Below are 23,578 nucleotides of genomic sequence, written 5' to 3'. Positions count from 1 at the left end.
AATCTAACAATATAACAGTTTAATAACATAATTAGAAAGGCCTGTTTATATTTGAAGTACACAATATTTTATCATAACAGATCAGATATATTTAATAGTTTCTTTCAATGCTCTATTGGTTGAACTTACCAGTAAAGCCACAAGTTATTAATTACTCTTTGAATCAGAAAAAAGTTTTAAAAGTTAAGAAAAAGTGTCCCATGAAATCTGCTCCCTTCAAATAATAATACTTGCATTTCTAAAACCCATCACTCAAGTACAATTAAGCTAAAAATAGTATTTCCTAAATAAATAGTCAATTATATTTGCTTCTGAGAAATGGAGAGAGTAAGTATTAACCATGATTTTGAAATCAAAATAGAGATAACATTAGACAAGATTGGGAGAGTTACAGTATTAAGTTATAATATATAGTTGTTTTTCACATATTGGTAATTAACTTAATATTTTAATTTCCTATATATCTACATAGATTTATCTACCTTCACTCTACTTTCTGAATAATCTTACTCTATGTACTATATATATGTATATACTTTTATATATATACACATATATGTGTATGTGTGTGTATGTGTATATATATATATGTTCAGTCACTAAGTCATGCCTGACCCTTTTGACTGCATGGACTATATGTAGCTCACCAGGTTTCAGTCCATGGGATTTTCTAGGCAAGAATACTGGACTTGGTTGCCATTTCCTTCTTCAGGGGATCTTCTTGACCCAGGAGTAGAACCCACATTTCTTGCTTTGCAGGCAGATTCTTTACCACTGAGCCACCTATGCGTGTGCCTGCATGCTAAGTCACTCAGTCGTGTCCGACTCTGTGAGACTATGGACTGTAGCCCTCCAGGCTCCTCTGTCCCTGGGATATTCCATGAAAGAATACTAGAGTGGGGTTGCCATGTCCTTCTCCAGGGGATCTTCCCAATCTAGGGATTGAATCTGTGTCTCCTGCGACTCCTGAGCTGCAGGTGAATTCTTTCCCACTGAGCCACAAAATAAGCCCACATGCGTGTGCGTGCATGTGTGTGAAACTGAAACCGCAGAAATAGCCAGATACAGAACCACCAGATCCCTTTCTTCTTGAAACTTTCTTGGCTAAAACCTAAGTTGATAAAGTCTTAGTTTTTATAATGTAAGAAGCCCTGAACAGCTGAAATCATTAGTAAGAGCTTACAAACTAGCAAAAAAAAACATCTTTTCCTCACTATTTTTAAAGAAAAATTGTCTGTGGTAACCATAAACTAAAAAAGAATAAGTTAAATAAGAGTTTTTAAAGCTTTCATTTCTATAAACTCACTGTTTAAATAAAGTTTGGGATGCCCAAAAAGCTTCAAATCAAACAGATAAAAACAGAACGATTTGCGTGTAAGACAGAGAGGCTGATCTGGAGCACCATCTGCTTTATTTCCTTATCACCATCACCCTAAAAAAAACATCTTTGGTAGAATCTTTAGGGAGGTGATTTTAAGATGAGGGGAGAGAAACTCTAGTGGAATACATGAAGGGAAAAAAACCACTATTCAAGCCACCATTTCAATACAATTGCATATAGTGTTATGTTTAAGTTATATCTGAATGCTGTTTGAACCATCTAACACACACTGGACACTCAATGAACAGCCAATAAACAAAAGGAAAGGCATGAGACTGCAAGCCTCAGTAGGACTGAGGGGTATTTCAGTAGACTTCAGCAGAGGGCAGTTTGAAATACACTGTATTAATTTATAGCAGAAATTATGGCAGCAACAATAAGCTGTGAGTAAATGTGCATGGAATTAATTAAATTCACTAAAATATTCTGGGTCACACTTACTTTGGTATTGGCCATATCCACAATATACTGGTCTCCTTTTATACATTCCATTACTTCAAAACCATCTCTGTCAATCACTTTGGCCTGAGAGCTTCCAGATACGACAAGTATCATGTCTCCCGTGTTACTGTACTGTAATGACTTGATCTGATGGCTATGCAAAAAAAAAAAAAAATTCTGGTAAGACACAGAGTATGTTTATACTTTCATTCATTAAGCACTGTCAGAAAAAAAAAAAGTCATTCAACTATACAAATTGACAATTTATAAAATCAGGAGCATCAACCTCAAAAGGGCCCTCACCACCAGTGGCTATCCTATTAAGCTCTCCTCCCACTCTCCACAGCAATCTATTAAAAACTTCTCTACTCACTTTAAATCTTCAACTCAAACAACTCCCCTCTCCAGTTCTTGATTCTTCCTGATTTGTCCCAGAAGACACATATAAGAACTGCCTGGTGTGCTCTCATTACTGTTATAAATGTATTTGCTTCTGAACTCTTCTCTTGCTGCTTCTCTTTGATTACAATGATGAAAATGAACCTCTTCCTGCCCAAGGCATATCTACTACCTATATTCTGGATCCCACCCCTTCCAATCTCCTCGGGAACCTATGACTAACCTCTCTCTCCTCCCCTTCTCAGCTAAGCTATCTAAACAAGTTTTCATCTCCTCCCTTATTTCTCTAGCACCCAGGTGGCGCTAGTGCAATCCAGGAGATACAAGAGACGTGAGTTCAATCCCTGGGTCAGGAAGATCCCCTGGAGAAGGGCATGGTAACCCACTCCAGTATTCTTGCCTGGAAAATTCCAAGGCGAGAGGAGCCTGGCAGGCTACAGTCCATGAGTCACAAAGAGTTGGACACAACTGAGCATACACATACACACACAAAGAGTATCCTTTTCACCCTCACCACCCCACTGAAAGTGATCCTGCCATTGTGGCTATAGTGGACGCTGTGGTGACCACCCACATCAATCCTTTCAGGACTGAAGTACTCATTCACCAGCTTCCAGGATTTGGCCTGCTGGTGGCTTACAACTGAAGTCTCAGGAATTTTTCTGAGTTGCAGAGAACTCCCTCATCCAAGGTTATGTTACTATCCCAAAGCAGCCCACATTTAAGGACTGGTCAATGTACGGTAAAATGGCCCAGCCCTCTGGTTCAACTGGGAATACCCCAGAAGGGTTATTCCAGCTTCAGATCTCTCTGTGGAAATTAGCTGAAGTTGCTGTTGCAACCACCTGGCAATTCAGTTCCTCCATCTTCCTAATGCTGTTTTCCTCACAGCTTTTCTCTCAGAGGCTCATTCCAGAAGCACTCCTCAACAAACCTCCTACATGCAAATCCTGAAGCTTCAAAGTGTGTCTTGGAAGAATCAAACCTGAGAGGGTTGATATCAAAAGTAGACCTAAGGAGCTATTCCAAAATAAGATTTTAGAGTGACGTCGCTCATGGACTGGTTAGCAATGAGGACCCCTTCTCTGGTGGCACCTAGTCCCTGATGGGCTGTAGCAGTGCAACTGCATTGCTAAAACTGTTGGTGAGAGGGAAGGCACTGGCTGGTGCAATATTTCAGGCATATGAGAGTACAGGAAAAGAATTAATTGAAAGGACTATGGAACTAGGCAGCTATTGCTAGGAGCAGTAAATACAATGGAAAAAGTAAACGAAAGGCTGAGGATGGTCATCACCAACTAAAGACTATAGTGGGGAAGCTGGAGGGTCTATCTGGCAGCACTTAAAGACAGGGTTATTGCTCTCTCAGGTAAGTGCTGTGCAGTCACTGATCCTGCAAAGCAGGTGTTTCTACCTCTATTAGGAAGGAAGACCAAAAGCACTGGACATTCACATGTAAATCAACAGCAGCATACATTTACATGCTTGAACCAGAGCTATGTTAATTTTCTAGTCCTCTGTCTTAATATAGTCCCAAGGGACCTGGATGTCCTGGACAATACAAAAAAATTCATGCTGGTCCCAGATCTCCATGATAGCATGTTATCTGTATCGGATGAGTAAAATGTATCAACTACATTGGTTAGACAAGCTCTCCAGGAAATGAGAGGTAAAAGGTAGAAAAGATCAGGAGACAGTGAAAAGAAGATATGGGGATGACCCATGTAGACAGACAAACAAACAGTAGAAATCAAAAATGAAGCTCTTTGTATCACATGTTAATCCCAGAACGCATCAAACTTAAAAGAGGCAATGAACAACCAGGCAGACAAAGTGAGTTGGCCAGTTCAATTAGCTAGCTTTTGTCATCATCCACTCTACTCTGAATGCAGTAGGCTCATAAGTGAACGAGGGGTGGTGGTAGAAGGGATGCAAGTCATGCACGGGAAGGACAACAGCTCTCGAAGTTAACCTAACTACTGCTGAAGGGCCAACCTGCCAGCAACAGGACTATGGTAAGCCCCCACCCAAAATCAATACTAGGCTAATTGACATGGAAAATATGAAAAATTACAATAAGTGTACAGGGAAAAACAGTGGGGAAGGCAGAGTAGGTACCAAGGGAGCAAGAATAAATGTTTTAAATCGAGTGGTCAGGAAGTAAATGACTGAAGTGTCTATCAGGTAACTGAGGGAGTAAGTTACATAGATATTATCAGGAAATTACTAGAAAGGATCTGCAGCAAAATAATACTTGGAATATTGCCAATGTGGCTGTAACAAAGAGAGCAAAAAAAACCGAAGTTGGAGACAAGGTCAGAAGGCAGCAAGTAGGCTGGTGCAGAGAGCCATGTAAGCCACCAAAAGGACCTTGGTTTCACTCTCTTTGGAAGAAATGAGAGGAAATCCAGCAGAGCATTTTGAGGTGAGAAATGACACAATCTGACCTACACTGTGCAGAACCACTTTTTTGTGCCTGGACCATTTCATAGTCTGAGGTCTACGGGGCCCTTCTTAGCACGTTTTTTAAACACATTTAAAAAAATACACCACACACACCATGGAAATCATTTTTAAAGAACTATAAAAATATTTTTTTTTAATTTGTGACATAATATGTGAGCTTCTAGACTAACGTATCAAGTAACTATGCCTAGAGGCAGGTCTAATAACTACTGTAATTTCAAAGCAGTGATGAGCATGAAAGTGAAAGTGAAATGTTAGTCCCTCAGTCATGTCCAACTCTTTGCAACCCCATGGACTATAGCCTCTGTCCATGGAAATCTCCAGGCAAGGATACTGGAGTGGGTAGCTATTCCCTTCTCCAGGGGATCTTCCCCACCCAGGGATCGAAACCGAGTCTCCCGCACTGCAGGCAGATTCTTCACCATCTGAGTAACCAAGGAAGCATCTGTAAGAATGGTAATGTGTTACGAAAATACCTGTGACTTTGTTGTCTACTTTCACAATTAAAGGAAGTGCTAAATTTCAGCTAGAGGTTAATGAGAGGAAAGAATTTATTATTTAGGTTCACAGAAATTGGGAGAACCAGATACTGAATGCCTAGGCCAAGCCATAGAATTATAAATAACTATTATTAATAACAGGGTGACAATATACAGCCTTGACAAACTCCTTTTTCTATTTGGAACCAGTCTGTTGTTCCATGTCCAGTTCTAACTGTTGCTTCCTGACCTGCATACAAATTTCTCAAGAGGCAGATCAGGTGGTCTGGTATTCCCATCTCTTTCAGAATTTTCCACAGTTTATTGTGATCCACACAGTCAAAGGCTTTGGCATAGTCAATAAAGCAGAAGTAGATGTTTTTCTGGAACTCTCTTGCTTTTTCCATGATCCAGCGGATGTTGGCAATTTGATTCTTTTCTAAAACCAGCTTGAACATCAGGAAGTTCACAGTTCACATATTGCTGAAGCCTGGCTTGGAGAATTTTGAGCATTACTTTACTAGTGTGTGAGATGAGTGCAATTGTGCGGTAGTTTGAGCACTCTTTGGCATTGCCTTTCTTTGGGATTGGAATGAAAACTGATCTCTTCCAGTCCTGTGGCCACTGCTGAGTTTTCCAAATTTGCTGGCATATTGAGGGCAGCACTTTCACAGCATCATCTTTCAGGATTTGGAATAGCTCAACTGGAATTCCATCACCTCCACTAGCTTTGTTCGTAGTGATGCTTTCTAAGGCCCACTTGACTTCACATTCCAGGATGTCTGGCTCTAGGTCAGTGATCACACCATTGTGATTATCTGGGTCGTGAAGATCTTTTTTGTACAGTTCTTCCGTGTATTCTTGCCATCTCTTAATATCTTCTGCTTCTGTTAGGTCCATACCATTTCTGTCCTTTATCGAGCCCATCTTTGCATGAAATGTTCCTTTGGTATCTCTGATTTTCTTGAAAAGAAACCTAGTCTTTCCCATTCTGTTGTTTTCCTCTATTTCTTTGCATTGATCGCTGAAGAAGGCTTTCTTTAACTTATATGCAGAGTACATCATGAGAAACGCTGGACTGGAAGAAACACAAGCTGGAATCAAGATTGCCGGGAGAAATATCAATAACCTCAGATATGCAGATGACACCACCCTTATGGCACAAAGTGAAGAGGAACTAAAAAGCCTCTTGATGAAAGTGAAAGAGGAGAGTGAAAAAGTTGGCTTAAAGCTCAACATTCAGAAAAGGAAGATCATGGCATCCGGTCCCACCACTTCATGGGAAATAGATAGGGAAACAGTGTCAGAGTTTATTTTTCTGGGCTCCAAAATCACTACAGATGGTGACTGCAGCCATGAAATTAAAAGACGCTTACTCCTTGGAAAGGAAAGTTATGACCAACCTAGATAGCATATTCAAAAGCAGAGACACTCCTTTGCCAACAAAGGTCCGTCTAGTCAAGGCTATGGTTTTTCCTGTGGTCATGTATGGATGTGAGAGTTGGACTGTGAAGAAGGCTGAGTGCCGAAGAATTGATGCTTTTGAACTGTGGTGTTGGAGAAGACTCTTGAGAGTCCCTTGGACTGCAAGGAGATCCAACCAGTCCATTCTGAAGGAGATCAGCCCTGGGATTTCTTTGGAGGGAATGATGCTGAAGCTGAAACTCCAGTACTTTGGCCACCTCATGCGAAGAGTTGACTTATTGGAAAAGACTCTGATGCTGGGAGGAATTGGGGGCAGGAGGAGAAGAGGACGACAGAGGATGAGATGGCTGGATGGCATCACCGACTCGATGGATGGGAGTCTGAGTGAACTCCGGGAGTTGGTGATGGACAGGGAGGCCTGGTGTGCTGCAATTCATGGGGTCGCAAAGAGTCGGACACGACTGAGCAACTGATCTGATCTGATCTGATTATTAATAAATTAAATGACAAGGTAAAATTTTATAATTGTTGTGTTATTTAGTTGCTAAGTTATGTAACCCCATGGACTCAACATAAACCATGAGGTCTTTTGTGACCCCATGGACTACAGCCCACCAGGTTCCCCTGTCCATGCAATTTCCCAGATAAGAATACTGGACAGGGTTGCCATTTCCTTCTCCTGTGGATTTTTCTAACCCAGAGATCGAACCTGCATCTTCTGCATTGGCAGGTGGATTCTTTACTACTGAGCCATCAGGGAAGCCTAGTAGAAATAATTCTCAAAGAATTCTGGAGTATACACACACACACACACACACACACACATACATGCACAGTACTCAACCATAAAAAAGAAGAAAATTTTGCCATTTGCAACAACATGAAGAGACCAAGAGGGTACTATGCTTACTGACATAAGTCAGACAGAGAAAGACAAATATTATATGTTATCACTTGTATTTGGAATCTAAAAATAAAACAAATAAATATAATGCAACAGACTAAGAGATATAAAGAACAAACTCATGGTTACCAGTGGGAAGAGGGATGAGGAGACAGGCAAGATAGGGGCAGAGGATAAAGAGATACAAACTACTGTCTATAAAATAAATAAGATATGAGGATATATGTACCATATATATATTGCACAGCACAGAGAAGAGTACCAATACTTTATAATAACTTTAAATGGTATATAATCTATAAAAATATTGAATCATTATCTAATAAAACTGAAACTAATATTATAAATCAACTATATTTTAATTTTAAAAAACAGGTAGAGAATCAAATTAATAATCAAAGCCCAAAATATAAAATTTCTCTATCAAAGATAAAAATGATCACCTTTTCTTTAAAGCTGTATTCAGCTATAGTGTCCTCTATGAATGTAATTCTATTGTCAGAAAATTAATTAAATTCCTTGATTTATCCTAACAGGCCAAACTCAAAATAAAATCAGCTTCAACAGTAAAACAATTTTAACAAAATGTTAGGTCATTTAGTCCAATTTACTTTCTAAGTCTATAATTTTTTTTAAATTTTATTTTATTTTTAAACTTTACACAATTGTATTAGTTTTGTCAAATATCAAAATGAATCTGCCACAGGTATACATGTGTTCCCCATCCTGAACCCTCCTCCCTCCTCCGTCCCCATACCATCCCTCTGGGTCGTCCCAGTGCACTAGCCCCAAGCATCCAGTATCGTGCATCAAACCTGGACTGGCATCTCGTTTCATATATGATATTTTACATGTTTCAATGCCATTCTCCCAAATCTTCCCACCCTCTCCCTCTCCCAGAGTCCATAAGACTGTTAAGAGACACTGATGTATAGAACAGTCTAAGTCTATAATATTAAGGCTGTGAAATAAATAGGTATTTCATTTAAAAAAACTATTAACCCGTGATAACCATGTCTTCTAAAAATAGAATATACACAAAAAGTTAGAATTCCTGTATGTCTAGTTAAGCCTGAGTAAGGTTATTCCTGCCAGTTGGTTACCAAATCCAAATCAGATATTTACCAATGAAACTGCTTTTAGCCACAGCCATCACTGACTAGAAACTGCTGCTCAAAATTTATGCTGTTTCACGTAAAATGATGAAATGCTAGCTGATAGTTTCTAAAATATTTATTCTTCAAAAAGTCATTCTTAATGTACAAATTCAGAGTACTGATTCCAATGGCAAAGATAATTCAAACAAAGATGTGAGTGAGCTCTGAGGTTATATATGTGACAATGTCAGGAATTTCACCACAATCCCCAAGATCAGTGTATCAAAGCAGATGAGAAATTGAAGTACCCAAACCAGATGCTCATGATAAAGGGACCTACAAAAGCGAAGGTGAAGCTACTCCCAGGGTCCCTCCTTCCTATAAAAGAAAAGTCTCTCTGGCCTCATGACATCCTTTCTGAAATACTGGGAAAAAAATGAGGTTCTCAGCAAAATTCTGACCAGAGTCCCAAATTCAAATTAGGTCCGTAAGTAGGCATCAATAGTAATAAAATAAAAATAAATAAATAAATAAATAAAAATTAAAAAAAAAATTTTTTTAAATAGTAATAAAATATAAGGTCACTTGTTTGACCAAATGTGCCAGTCGTTCATTTACTCCCTCAACTCCAAATTCACCCTTCACTGCTTGCTCTGCAAAAATGGATTTGGGCCCTTTAAATATTTTCCCTATGCCGGTTGGCATGATGCTAAGTCTTGTCCTTAGAGAGTGCTGGAAAGGCATTGCAGGAGAAAGGGATTTTCCTCCCTGGAGCTTGTCTATTCCTCTTGGTGGGTTCCTACATCACACATGGCTTCTCCAGTCTCCAACCCCTGCCACTGATGCAGCTGCTCCAAGACCAGGCTTGTGAAGTACACAGCAATCAGTAGACAGCAGCACCCAGTAGATTGCCCAGTACTTCCCTCAGACAGTTTTATATCAGAGTGATCAGGTGAACCGCGTTTCTGGCAAGTACTCCTGTCACAGAAACTTCTTTATCATTTAGTGAGCCACAACCTTGCCCTCTCAAATAAGATCTAAATCTCAATCCTGGAAGCCTCTTCCTTAAATATCCTATGAGTAAGACTGCTTCTCTTATTTGCTATTCCTATATTCTCCAGAGTTCACTTTACTTTTTAGTAGCCAATCCCTCATTACACCAATCCCATGATACAGTTAGTATTTCTTTATAGTACGCTTTCCCTGTTCAAATTACTGTAATTTCTCTCTCTTAATCAGCCTCTGACTTACCAAAATCTGAAGTGATTAATCAGGAACTGAGAAAGCTATAGGCCATTTAGTCCAATTTTTTAAAATATATGAACAAACAGATCAGAATTTTGATGATTAGTGAGCCGAGACTGCTAAACCAAAGTCTATAAAGAGAATAGAATGAACCAATTAGATCACAGGGTGTTATCTTTCTTAACAGGATTCCCATTTGGAGAAAGTAAATTTTCTTCAAGAACCATGAAAGATCAAGTACTTTAAGCAATAACTTTGCTTTTTTCTGGTGAACCATTTTTGTTTTCAAAGGGAAATGAAAATCTTAAGAACACAGCAAAATTTAAGAAGACAGGGTAGTGGAAACAGTTCAGTGGCTCATTTCTCTGGCTATCAACTCTACCAAATTGCTCTATTCACATTTGGAGGGAAATACAAAATCCTATCAATTCCACACTGATATTCATCTTAGTTTCATAGGAAAGCCTAACATTTTCCCTCTGTCTCATCTTATGTGTTCTCTTTGCCAACACTGAAATGAAATGTTCAGCATCAAGCTCACCATTCCTGGCCCACTTTGCTCTTAATTCTGCTAGCCACAGAGTTAAAAGGACAGGATTAAGAGTCATTAGACACAGTACTAAGGAGAATTAAAGGGCTTGTTCAAGGGGCGTAACATCTGCTCCTCAAATTCCTGCCTAAACAACTAAGATTCCGATCAAAGAGAAGACAGGGAAAGGCAATCTGACAGTAAACTGGAGTCATGAGGAAGTGAATGTTCTCTCAGGGAGTAACTCTGACACCAGAGGAAGGCTTAGTGACATTGCACAATTCTTTCTGTGAAGTTATTCATGGGGCAAGTGGGAATATACGAGTATAAGTGGAGGGGAGTGGGGAGGTGAAGATTGAGGATCCTTTTAAGTAGTTTTTGCTCTGCTAGCAAAACAAGCTGGGACATGCAAGACAGATAAACACAGCTGTCTGGGGCTGTCACTTGGGGCTCAGGAGCCAAGGTGTCCTGATATAGTGAAAAGCGCACCGGAATGTGAGTCAGGAGGCCAGCGATCCAAGTCCTCACTCTGTTGCTAACTAGCTGTGTGACGATGAGCAAGCCCTTTGGCTTTGCAAGACTCAGTCTCCCCATTTCTTTCCAAATTAGTAGATGGAACTAGATGATAGCGCTATGCAGAGAAGCTCCAGAGATAGCGTTCATGTATGGGCTTTATACCGCTGCAGAGTCCTGGTTTCCTCCACTGAAAAACCTTGAGAAATAACACTTACAGGATTGAGATGAAGATTAAAAATAAGACACATTTATGTGCTGCTAGCACAGTATATGAAATAAGTAGTTGCTATTTTTACTACTTCTTTACTTCTAAGGGCTCTTTAAGATTATTTGAGGGGTATAAAATCTTGATAGCCAACCGTAATGAATACATTTGAATCAAATACATGGAATATTTCAAATTCATTACAAAACAAGTTAGTATAAGTTTAGCACGTGTTTTAATTACTATTAACCTAAATGTTCAAGAGAAATATCCTTACATCTTTTTTCATTTTTTGCACCCACTCACAAAACTCAAGTGCAATGCCAAATATAACTACTACTATATTCTTGAAAATGTAAGGCAATAGAGAAAATGTAGTTTCAGATTGGCATGCCATCTTCCTACAGAATTTGATGAAATTGTCTGTTCCTTCCAGGTATGTAAAATATATTATCTAGTGCTTGGAACAGGACAAGAAAGTGAGAAACACGAGACAGACTATCAAAGGTTTCTGTATGAGAATATCAAAAAACACTGATTTATTCCATGCTGAAATAAATCTCCAGCTACTTCAACATTTTAGCTTTTATACTTAATAAGAGATTTCCAATGCAAAATTAATTAGGAATATATCACCTATTGGCTTAATATACTAAATGTTAGGAAGCCAGTAGTAACTTTACAAAATAATATATCTGTCAAACAAAACTAAGGCCACAGAAAACTTCTATCCAGGAATAAACACTAAAGCTAATCAATAACTCTCCCATTAAAATGCATATTCTTACTTATACATGTGATAAAATTACTCTGTCACTCAAGTGCAGATTATAAGTTTCATGATTTTATATGATTTCACAAGCAAGCTCCATGGTAAAAGACAACGAACCTAAATATTTAAACAGTACATTTTCGTATCTTCTGAGGATTACAGAAATACGATCAAGAACAGCCAACCAATGAGAATGATTAGCAAAAACTAAGTCCTTGCTCTAATTATTCCTAACAGCTTTCTTTATGATATGTTAAGAAAAATTCAAGTCTTAATTCTAATAGCAGAACATCAGGAGCTCAGCATTTAACAAAGAATAAAAGGTGTTGAGGGAGCAACAATGGGAGAGCCCTAGTTCAGACAGCCTCTCTAGAAATGCAACATTTTGGTGGAACCTAAGCATACAAAGAAGCGAACGATGTTTGTGAGTAGGGAGCAAGTAGGAAATGGCAACCCACTCCAGTGTTCTTGCCTGAAGAATCCCAGGGACGGGGGAGCCTGGTGGGCTGCTGTCTATGGGGTCACACAGAGTTGGACACGACTGAAGTGACTTAGCAGCAGCAAGCCATAGAGAGAGCATTCTAAGCAGGAAATAAGTCTTGTGTAAAATCCCTCAGCCATTTTGTTGAAGCAAACTGAAAAAAGAGAAGTGGGTAGGGGCCAGATCACATAGGATTTTACAAATCACGGCAAAGCATTCATAAGTTTCAGTAAAAATGCGTCAGGACTGTATTAAGCAGTTTGGCAGGTATAGTGGGGGAAAAGAGACTGCTGCAGTGCTCTAAGTGAGATTTAAGCAAGGAAGATGTCTGAATTGAACCCTGAAGGAGGAATCTGGAAGAAACTGGAGAGGCAGGAAGCACATGGAGTATAGGTGAGGATGAAGAAAGGACCAAGGACAGGGGAAGGAAGGGAGAAAGTGGGGACAATGAACTAACTGCAACAAAACTTCATGCTGTGAAGTCAGGCAGAAAGATAATGACAACTATAAAGCCCTTCAAAGTTTAGGAGAAGAATAAAAACATAAGACTAGAAATTAAGGATTTTTGAAAGATCACCCAAGAATGTTAAAATGTCAGTGTAGGGGAGAACCTGAAGACAGAGCAAAAAGAATATAAAGACAGGGTCCTTGGGACTTCCCTGGTGGTCCAGCGGCTAAGACTCCATGCTCCCCATGCAGGGGGCCAGGGTTCTGACCCTGGTCCAGAAACCGGATCCAACAAACCACAGTAAAAGATCTTGCATGCTGCAAATAAAAATTCTACATGCCACAACTCAAAAAAAAAAAAAGATGCTCTGCATCACACAACGAAGACTGAAGATCCCACATGGGCAACTAAGCCCTGGAACAGCTAAATACATCACTAAATACTAAAAAAAAAAAAAAAAGGAAGGTCCTCCTTAGAACTATAGAAGATTTGTACAAATAATAGCTACCAAGTTACGCATTAGATTTCCCTAGTCCAAATATCAAAAGAAATAACCTCAAAAAACATAACAATAGGTAGAAATATCAGAATTAGAAACCGAAAGACCTGAAAGATACAAACTACCCAGAAATTTTTACAGAAAAGGACTAGAGTGATTAGAAAAATACCTCCCCCAAAGAGTACACAGCCTTATATGAAAATATCCCACAAATCAAGAATTCACAGGGAAATACATTCTCAAAGTAGAAAGGCTGCCCTTATGAAAACAGTTATCACATTAGGCCGCTAGCAGCTAAAAAGGATGCTCAAGAGATGACACAGGGCTTGACAAAACAAAGATGGACCAACTAGTCAGAACTCTAACAAAATAGCTTCCCGGAAAACAGAATATACAACACGTGAAGTGGAAACTTCCTTGAGAGGATTACTCCCCAAGCCCCTTGAAACTCCCTTGGACCATAGGTTTGTTCCACCAGCTACAAGCTATTCTTTAAGGAAGTGAGGAGACTCAAGAAGAATCTATTCACAGCCTCTCTGTCACCAGGCAAGGGAAGTAAAATAACAAGGAAGAGATTCTAGACACGAGATCGCAAACTTTCACTGTCAAGGGTCAGACTGAAAATATGTTAAGCTCTGTAGGCCATATACAATCTTTGTCACGTATTCTTTCTTGTTGAATTCTGTTTTCTAATCTTTTAACAGTGTATAATTTTTAGTTCAAGTCCTGCCCCACCAAAAAAAAAAAAAAGGCCAAAACCAACTCTTGTATTTAGTCTCTCAGTCGTGTTTAACTCTTTGCGACTCCATGAAGTATAGCCCACTAGGCTCCTCCATGGAATTCTCCAGGCAACAATACTAGAATGGGTAGCCATTCCTTTCTCCAGGAGATCTTCCTGACGTGGGGATCCAATCTGGTCTCCTGCATTGCAGGCAAATTCTTTACTGTCTGAGCCACCAGGGAAGCCTGGGTGTGTGCTGTGCTGTTGCTTCAGTCGTGTCTGACTCTTTTGAGACCCTATGGACTGAAGCCCACCAGGCTCCTCTGTCCATGGGATTCCCCAGGCAAGAATACTGGAGTGGGTTGCCATTTCCTTCTCCAAGGGATCTTCCCCACCCAGGGATGAAACCCGTGTTGCTTATGTCTCGTGCATTGGCAGGCGGGTTCTTCACCACTAGTGCCACCTGGGAAACCACCTATACGCCAGTCTATACAAAAAAAAAAAAAAACACGAAAACAAACCAGCCAGGAACTAGATCTGGCCCTTCAATCAAATTTGGCAGGCAGATTTGCCTGCCAATACAGAAGACTTAACAGATATGGGTTCAATTCCTGGGTCAGGAAGATCCCCTGGAGGAGGGCATGGCACCCACTCCAAGATTCTTGACTGGAGAATCCCATGGACAGAGGAATCTGGCAGGCTACAGTCCACAGGGTCACAAAGAGTCAGACATGACTGAAGCGACTTCTCATAACCACAGTTTGCTAACAGCTGTTGTATAGCATGAAAGACAAAGAACATACCTACAAATAAAAATTTTTATGGAAAATGAGCACATATTCAGACTGTCATTGCTTCATTGTAAAAATAAAATTCAAGAAAGCATATCTGTGGCTATTGTATACAATGCTGCAATAAATAAACTTGTCCCTGTGCTCCCCTAATGGCTGAGTGGGTAAAAAATCTGCCTGCAATACAGGAGACACAGGAGATGGGGGTTCAATCCCTGGGTCAGGAAGATCCTCTGGAGGAGGAAATGGCAACCACTCCTGTAATCTTGCCTGGAGAATCCCTAGCAGGCTACCATCCATGGGGTCACAAAGAGTCAGACATGACTGAGCGACTAAGCAGGGACAGGGTTCCTTGGTCATTTCCATGTGTGGATATATCTGTCAGAGAAGCTCCTTAAATTGGGTCCTGGGTCAAAGAGTATGTATCCATGTTTATAATTTGGAAGATAACACCAAATTGCCCTCCATAGAATGGAACTAACTTACACTCCAGGCAACAATGCCTGAAAGTGCTTATTTCTCCAGATCTTATCAACACAGTTTACATTTTACATCTTGACAGATATTATCAAATTGTTCTTTAGAAAAACAGCTTAATAACTGATAGCCCACTCTTTCTTTCTCCCCAAATTTGTCTTCTTGCTACATAGGATAATAGAGATCTGTTTCATCTTTGCCCATCTTACAGGGCAAAGATGAAACAGGGGATGGGCAAAGATGAAAAATTTTCATTTTTTTCCTTCAATTGTTAGTGAAGTTGAGTATATGTTTATTGGTCAGTTGCATTTCTTCTGAGGTTATCTGTTGTTTTCTTTGAAAATTTTACTTTTCAAATACTTCTCTTTATTGATTTGTAGAAACTCATGTATTATGTATAGGTAGCAGTCCAATGCTTTCAAAATGTATGTCAACTTTTTATGAGCTTATAATTTGTCATTTAATTTTGCCTATGTTAGCTTTTGTTTTCTAAAGTATAACATACCTTTTTAATTATAAAAGCAATTCATGCTGTTTTGCCATATTAGAGAAAGCAGAAGTTCATTACTCCTATGTAATTTTATGTCCATTCCCAAGAAGGAATCTCTTAAACTTTCCTTTGTAACAGAAAGACAGAAATATATAAGCTATATATTACAAAAATCAGATTTGTTTGAATACTATTTTTCATTTAATAAATATTTGTGGAAATCTTCCTATCTAAAAAAGTTTCAAGAAAATATGGTTTATACTAACAAAGGCAGAAAATAGGCAAGGACAGATATTTAAAAGCAAATTAAAGCAGTTCTTCAAAAGACACTATCCTGAAAATGAAAAGCAAGATACAGACTGAGAGGAAATATTTGTGATAAACATATCTTATAAAGAACTTTATCAACCAATCCAAGACAAGCAACTGAATTTAGAAATGGACATTTAGAAATGTCCATTTAGAAATGGACAAAAGATTTGGACACTTTCACCAAAGAAAATAACACAAATAAGAACATAAAAGGATGCTCAACCAGTCATCAGGAAAATTTAAGTTAAAACCCAACTCAATGGCACCCCACTCCAGTACTCTTGCCTGGAAAATCCCATGGATAGAGGAGCCTGGTAGGCTGCAGTCCATGGGGTCGCTAAGAATCAGATACAACTGAGCGACTTCACTTTCACTTTTCACTTTTATGCATTGGAGAAGGAAATGGCAACCCACTCCAGTGTTCTTGCCTGGAGAATCCCAGGAACGGGGGAGCCTGGTGGGCTGCCGTCTATGGGGTCACACAGAGTCGGACACGACTGCCGCGACTTAGCAGCAACAGCAGCAGCATACAACACCAACAGGTTTCCTAGGTGATTCAGCGGTAACAAATCTGCCTGCAATCCAGGAGACATGGGTTTGATCCCTTGGTGGGGAAGATCCCCTGGAGGAGGGCATGGGAATCCACTCCAGGATTTTTGCCTGGAGAATCCCATGGACAGAGGAGCCCGGCGAGCTACAGTCCATAGGGTCGCAAAGAGTTGGACACGAATGAAGCAACCAAGCATGCATGCATGCATATAACACTACACAAAAGTGGGAAAGAATGGCTAAATTTAAAAATATTGATAATACCAAGTGTAGGTAAGCATGAAATGACTAGAATCCTTATACGCTGCTCCTAAGAAAGTAAAAATGATTCAGCACTTTGGAAAAGTTAAGCAATTTCTTATAGAGTTAACACACAAAATGCATATGGTCCAGCAATTCTCTCTTAGGTATTTACCCAAGAAAATGAAAACATCTGCCTACAAAAAGATCTATATGGAAATATTTATAGCAGACTGATTCATAATACCTAGAAACTAGAAGCAATCCAAATGTCTATCAGCCGGTGAACAGATAATCTGTCTGTTGTATATTCATACAACAGAATACTACAAAACAATAAAATGGGGGAAACCCTATTGATTGAGGCAACAACAAAATCAGATCAGTGGTTTTCTAAGGGTCAGGAGACAGGAAATACTGCAAAGTCGCTAGAAGGAACTCTCTGGGATAACAAAAACGTTCTATAACTTGTGCTTAGTCATATTATCACCACTACCACGTGGTGTGGTGATAATATGACCATGCATCTCCCCAAACTCATAAAACTATACACTTAAAAAAGATGAATTTTGGTGTATATAAATTATACCCCAATAAATGTGATTTTTAAAAAGCTAATGAACTTTAAAAGTTCATTAAAAGCCATAAAAAACTAAATCAAAACAGTAAGAAATTCACAGACTGATTTAAAAGATTCTCAGATTGTTGCAAAAAAAAAGAAGATAAAGAGAACTAGGTCAGAAAGAAGAAAAAGGAAATGGAGAAGAAATAATAGATCTGGATAGCCAGTATCCAGAAAGAAAATTAGGACAGACAATAGCTTAAACAATAGCCTAAATGTTTAGAGATACAATCCAATCTTAGGATACTAACAAAATCTTAGTAATGGGAAATAAACATAAAAGATAACAATGTGTGAATCTGTGTACTGAAATTCCTTCATGCTAAACAATACCAAGATAATAAGAGCTAATATTTACACTGCATTACTAAGCACCAAGCACTGAGCCACACATTTTGCATACATTATTCATTAATTATTATCACAACCCAAAGAAATGGAATTACTCATTCTATTTTGCAGGGAAAGAAAGCAAGGGTCAAAGTGATCACACCTGCCTAGTCACACAGAAAATGAATTGGTAAAAGCAGAATTCAAATGCAGATTTCTATGACACTGAATCTTTGTTCTTATCCATCATGCACATTGACTGTAGACTAGTTGAAGAAGTGAATTTAATATAAATCAGCTTGCTATAGAAAAGAAAGAGGGAGGGGCCATTTCGACGGAAGTCTGGGAGAGTAATGAAACTTCCTTCTACCTCCACAATCACTGACAGACAGGACACAAGGTTAGCTACTTAGGCAGAGCACCAAGCCCAATGGCTAGAGCAATGACTCATCCATTATGATTTCTCGTAACAGAAATTTTTACATTGCTGAATCAAGCATTTACTCAGGAAGACGAAATATGAGTTAATGGTGGATTTTTTTTTTCTTTGAACTCTGGAACTATTTAATCAAAAGAAGAAACTAATAGATATATGCCAAGGACTACAAATGCCATTTTAAAAAGTAGAAATCACAGCTCAGTGGCAGTCACTTTTAATATAAAATGAATGGAAATGGTAAGATGCAATAAAATTCATTAAGCAGTTACCTTGAGATTACATATCATATTATTTAGCTCGTAAAGAGCGAAACATACCAACCCGAGACCTGAAGCCCAATGCATCATAACAGTGCAGAGCCAGAGATTTCAAAAACTGTCGATTCCTTATTTACCCTGAACTGATACAGTTTAAGATAAAATTTTTCAATTTTGCCGGAAAAGACATTTTTATACTTCCTTTCTTTTTGGAAAAAAAAAGGAGGGCACATCTTGGTGGAAATGCCTTCTTATTCTAAGCAAAAAGAAATTTTTGGAGAAAAATATGAAAGCATTCCATTATTTACCACTTATTTAATGAATAATTAGTTCCTACCATATGCCAGGCACTATTCCAGGTATTGGAATACAAGTAAACAAATATAAAAAACAGGTCATTTCTGCTAATGGTAAGTGCTATAAAGAAAACAAACCAGAACAGTGCATAGAGTGGGTGGTGGTAGAGAGGTGGGGAGATGAGCTACTTTTAATAGGATTATTAGGAAAGGTCTTTTTGAAGAGCTGCTGACATCTGACACACAACTCAAGAGGTCACTAGTTTTTAGTCAATGAAATAAAATACACAAATTGTGTAACTTGATGACAGAGAGGGTTAACAGAAACCCAGGAAATTAAGCAAAAAAAAAAAAAATTCCTTAAGCTTATATATTATTACAATGAAAATATCTGAAAATATCAATATATTCAAGTACAAAAGAATATTAACTGTGCTTTCCCACACATCTTCCACCTCATAGTAAAGCTTTTGGTGATGCACACAATCCCATATTGACCTCTACACAGATCATGTCAACAACCTCCTTTCTAATTAGTAAACCACAAGAAAGTTCTGTCATTCCCAGGACTATCCTGACATACCAAGAATAACTTTCGTGATTTGACTAACATACTAACTCTCGACTCATTAGTAAAGAATCCGCCCGCAATGCACGTGACGCAGGTTCAGTCCCTGGGTCAGGAAGATCCCCTGGAGGAGGCTACAGCAACCCACTCCAGTATTCTTGCCTGGAGAACCCCCATGGACCGAGGAGCCTGGCAGGCATAGTCCATGGGGTCACAAAGAGCAGGACACGACTAAGTGACTGAGCACACACACATGCACTGACTCTACAAATGACGTTATCTTGTAACTTTTTCTTTTCTATTGATGATACCCAAGATTAGTTGCAAATAAATAAAAGCTTGTTATGCAAGACTGAGTGTGAATATATAATGAGGCTCCTTTTTCTAACAACTCTTATCAAAGTATAGATTTGCAATGAATTTAAAAGTAAATACTGGTCACTCCACACCTACAGGAATGATTATCATCAAAAAGACAAATACAAATGCTGGTGACCAATGGTTAGTCCAATGGTTAAGGACTCACTGCCCATGGCCCCAGGTTTCATCACCAGTCAGGGGCTTCCCTGGTGGCTCAGAGGATAAAGCGTCTGCCTACAATGCTGGAGACCTGGGTTCGATCCCTAGGTTGGGAAGATCCCCTGCAGAAGGAAATGGCAACCCACTCCAGTACTCTTGCCTGGGAAATCCCATGGATGGAGAAGCCTGGTAGGCTATAGTCCATGAGGTCACAAAGAGTCTGACACGACTGCACAACTTCACTTTCAGGGAACTAAGATCCCACAAGCTGCATAGCATGCGGGTGGGGAGGATGGCTGGTGAGAATGTAGAAAGACTGGAACCTTCTATTTTGCTTGTGGGAATTTAAAATGGTATAGCCACTTCGGAAAACAGTTTTCAAGTTATTAATATGTTACATATAGATTTACATTATGACCTAGCAATTCCCAATTTATGTTAAAAGAAATGAAAACATATGCCCATTAAAAGACTTGTTACACAAATGTTGAATAGCAGCACTATTCGTAATAGCCAAAAACGGGAAACAACCCAAACATCCACCAAATGGTGAGTGGACAAACAAAATATGCTTTCTCTCTCTCTCTCTCTCTCTCTCTCTCTCTATATATATATATATATACACACATATGTATACATACACACACATATATATATGAAGAATGCTAGTCAGCCATAAGAAGGAACAAAAGTCCTGATGTATGCTACAACATGGGTGAACTTCAAAAATATTCTGCTAAGGAAAAGAGGCCAGATGTAAAAGATCACATATTAGATCACATAAAAGATCACACATGGTTCCATTTATCTGAGACATCCAGAAAAGGCACACCTAAAAAGCAGATGAGTGGCTGCCTAAGGCTGGAGGTGGAAATGGACAGTGACCACAAACAGGAATGAGGTTTGTTTTTAGAGTGATGATAATTAGATTGTGGTTGCACAACCCCATTGTTAGAAACTACTGAACTGCATGCTTAAAATGAGTGAATTTTATGGTATATAAATTAAACCTCAATAAAGTGAATTTTTTAAAGTAAATACTAAAACAAAAGAACCAAAGAAATTCAAATTAATTTTAAGATGCTGTTTGCTGAAACAATATTATAAAGAATGAAACAACTTCTCTATTGTGAGATAAACTGACTATATTCCTCTGCCATAGTCCTCTCATCTGCCATCAGATAAACAAGTTAATGAATGCTTGCTGCCAGCACAGCACATCACTGTTGTACTGAGTTATGGTGGTGACTCAATCTTCCCACCAATTGTCTCTATTATAACTACTTTGAAACTTTGTTCATATAACATTTTATGACAAAACAAGTTTTCACTTCGCTTTTATCATTTATATTATGAAGGATGTCTCTGCTCCTTTCTCAGGAGGCCAAGGCAACTGAAAGTGAAAGTAGCATTTGAGCCCAGATTACTTTAAACACACAGGTAAACAAATGCAGGCATTAGGGTTGTGCTAAATGATTATCAACAGGAAAAAAACAAAATTTTTAAATTAATGAAAAGAATTCATGAGCCTCTGAAAATACACCCATAAACCCCAGTTTGAGAAATCTGTAATTATGCAAAGTCTGGGAAATTACTGAAGTATGCAGGGCTGTGTCACTTCACACTGAATGTTCATACAATTGAGTGGCTCTAATGCTTGATGGTCGGGGGTGGAGCTGACGTAATAATGACAGAAAGTCCACAACAAAGGTAATGTGCCTGAATCATCCTTCACACCCCTCCTCCTTGGGTCTGTGGAAAAATTGTCTTCCATGAAACCAGTCCCTGGTGCCAAAAGGTTGGGGCCACTGTGTTAGACCATTTTTATTATTAAACGAACCTAAAACATAATTGGAATACACTCGGAGAAGGCAATGGCACCCCACTCCAGTACTCTTGCCTGGAAAATCCCATGGACGGAGGAGCCTGGTAGGCTGCAGTCCATGGGGTCGCTAAGAGTCGGACATAACTGAGCGACTTCACTTTCACTTTTCACTTTTATGCATTGGAGAAGGAAATGGCAACCCACTCCAGTGTTCTTGCCTGGAGAATCCCAGGGACGGGGGAGCCTGGTGGGCTGCCATCTATGGGGTCGCACAGAGTCGGACACGACTGATGTGACTTAGCAACAGCAGCAGCAGTAAGCGTCCATTCACAAAATGCTTTGGGAAGAAGGTCTCTATAATGCATGGCCAAAAACAACTGTGTTTTCAGTTATGAGTCTTTGGTGGACTTTCTAAGTGGAAATTTATTTTAACATCTGTTAAAACAGAAAATTTAAAACAATAATCACCTGATGAAAAATAGTAGAATTTATCCACTTGAAAAGGTTGAACATCTGACACAAATGATGAACTCTTGAAAACCATTATGGTACAGTAAAAAAAACTGCAAAAAATTTTCTCAACAGTGAATGTAAATGCATAATCACTTAAATCAATACTATTAATTATGTTTCATCTGACTAAAAAACACTTTATTGACTATTATCCCAGAACTTAAAGCAAGACACCAGGCTTACAAGTTTCCAAATGAATCATTAACTTGTTAATCATTAGCAGACAAGAAGATCATAGTAGAGGGATATAATTTATTTTCAACAATAAAAAAAAAAAACTCATTCCGTACGTCCCATTGAGTTTCTTTTTCATATCAGATACAGGCAACCCTTGTTTTGCATGGTTCTGATATGCATGAATTTCAGTTGCCATGGTTCAGATAAATAATACCAGATCCCAACAACACAGCTCAAATTTCAGTTACTATGGTATACTAACCGTGAGTAACCACATAAAGCACAAACTTTGCTACTAGCATGTCAGTCCAAAAATCACTATACAAATAGAACTGGGCATCCTCTTCAATTGCCAATCACAGCACTTGTTTCAAAGTCTGTCACTGATTGGTCACTGCACGTATGTTACTTAATTTATGCACAGACAACAAAATACACAGTTGTATTGCCTCCTTGTCTCCCAGGGATAAACCCCTGTAACATTTCACAAAATGGATAACCAAAAGAGGGTTATGCGACAATGTCAACATTTTAAAATGTAAACAAAAGGCATTTCATTTCTTGCTATCTGATCTTGAGAAACACTCAATTTACACATACGACCAATAAGGTATAGAGGTAATCATTTCATCATTTATTTGGAATACTAAAAAAGTTGCCGCGACCATAAAGTCCATCAAGGGGAGAATAGCTAATCAGTGTAGTGGTGTTCAAAGTATGTCCCCAGATCAAGGTGGCAAGTGGGAACTTGTTAGAGATATAAATTCTTAGCCTCCCCAAACCTAAAGAATTTGAAACTCTAAAGGTAAGGCATAGCACTTAATACTTTAACAAGCCCTTCATATGGTTCTGATACCAATTAAAGCTTTAAAACCACTTAACTATGGCAAATTATACATAATATGCTATGTAGCATTTAGAAAGAATATAGCAGTATACATGTCATGATATAAAAAATCTCCAAGCAATACTGTGGAAAAAATTATGGAATAACAACCACCTTATACTATTTATGAAAATAAATATAAAATGTACTTGTTTTTTGATATATACATTTGATATTTATTGATAACTGCATGAAAAAACCTCAAAGAATTTAACACAATGAAAACAATGATAAAACCTGGGGAAAAGATTAAAATGAAGATGATAAAGACAGAACTTT

General features: G+C 38.7%; 1 protein-coding gene across 3 annotated transcripts in view; it reads right to left on the bottom strand.

Annotated features, from left to right (window-relative positions):
* The window catches only part of WDR70 (WD repeat domain 70), a 285,459-nt gene that overhangs the window by 192,503 nt on the left and 69,378 nt on the right, over window positions 1-23,578 (bottom strand). For all 3 annotated transcript variants that reach the window (XM_086361477.1, XM_086361480.1, XM_086361478.1), the window contains one exon: window positions 1,823-1,976. In XM_086361477.1, the coding sequence (XP_086217603.1) occupies window positions 1,823-1,976 (154 nt within the window). The remainder of the gene's footprint in view (window positions 1-1,822; window positions 1,977-23,578) is intronic.

This window comes from Bos grunniens, chromosome 20 (assembly GCF_055505025.1).
Source record: "Bos grunniens cultivar Pamir isolate PY7600 chromosome 20, Bosgru_T2T1.0, whole genome shotgun sequence".
Lineage (NCBI taxonomy): Eukaryota > Metazoa > Chordata > Mammalia > Artiodactyla > Bovidae > Bos > Bos grunniens.
Note: the sequence above shows the minus strand (reverse complement) of the source record. Positions and strands in the feature narration are given on the sequence as shown.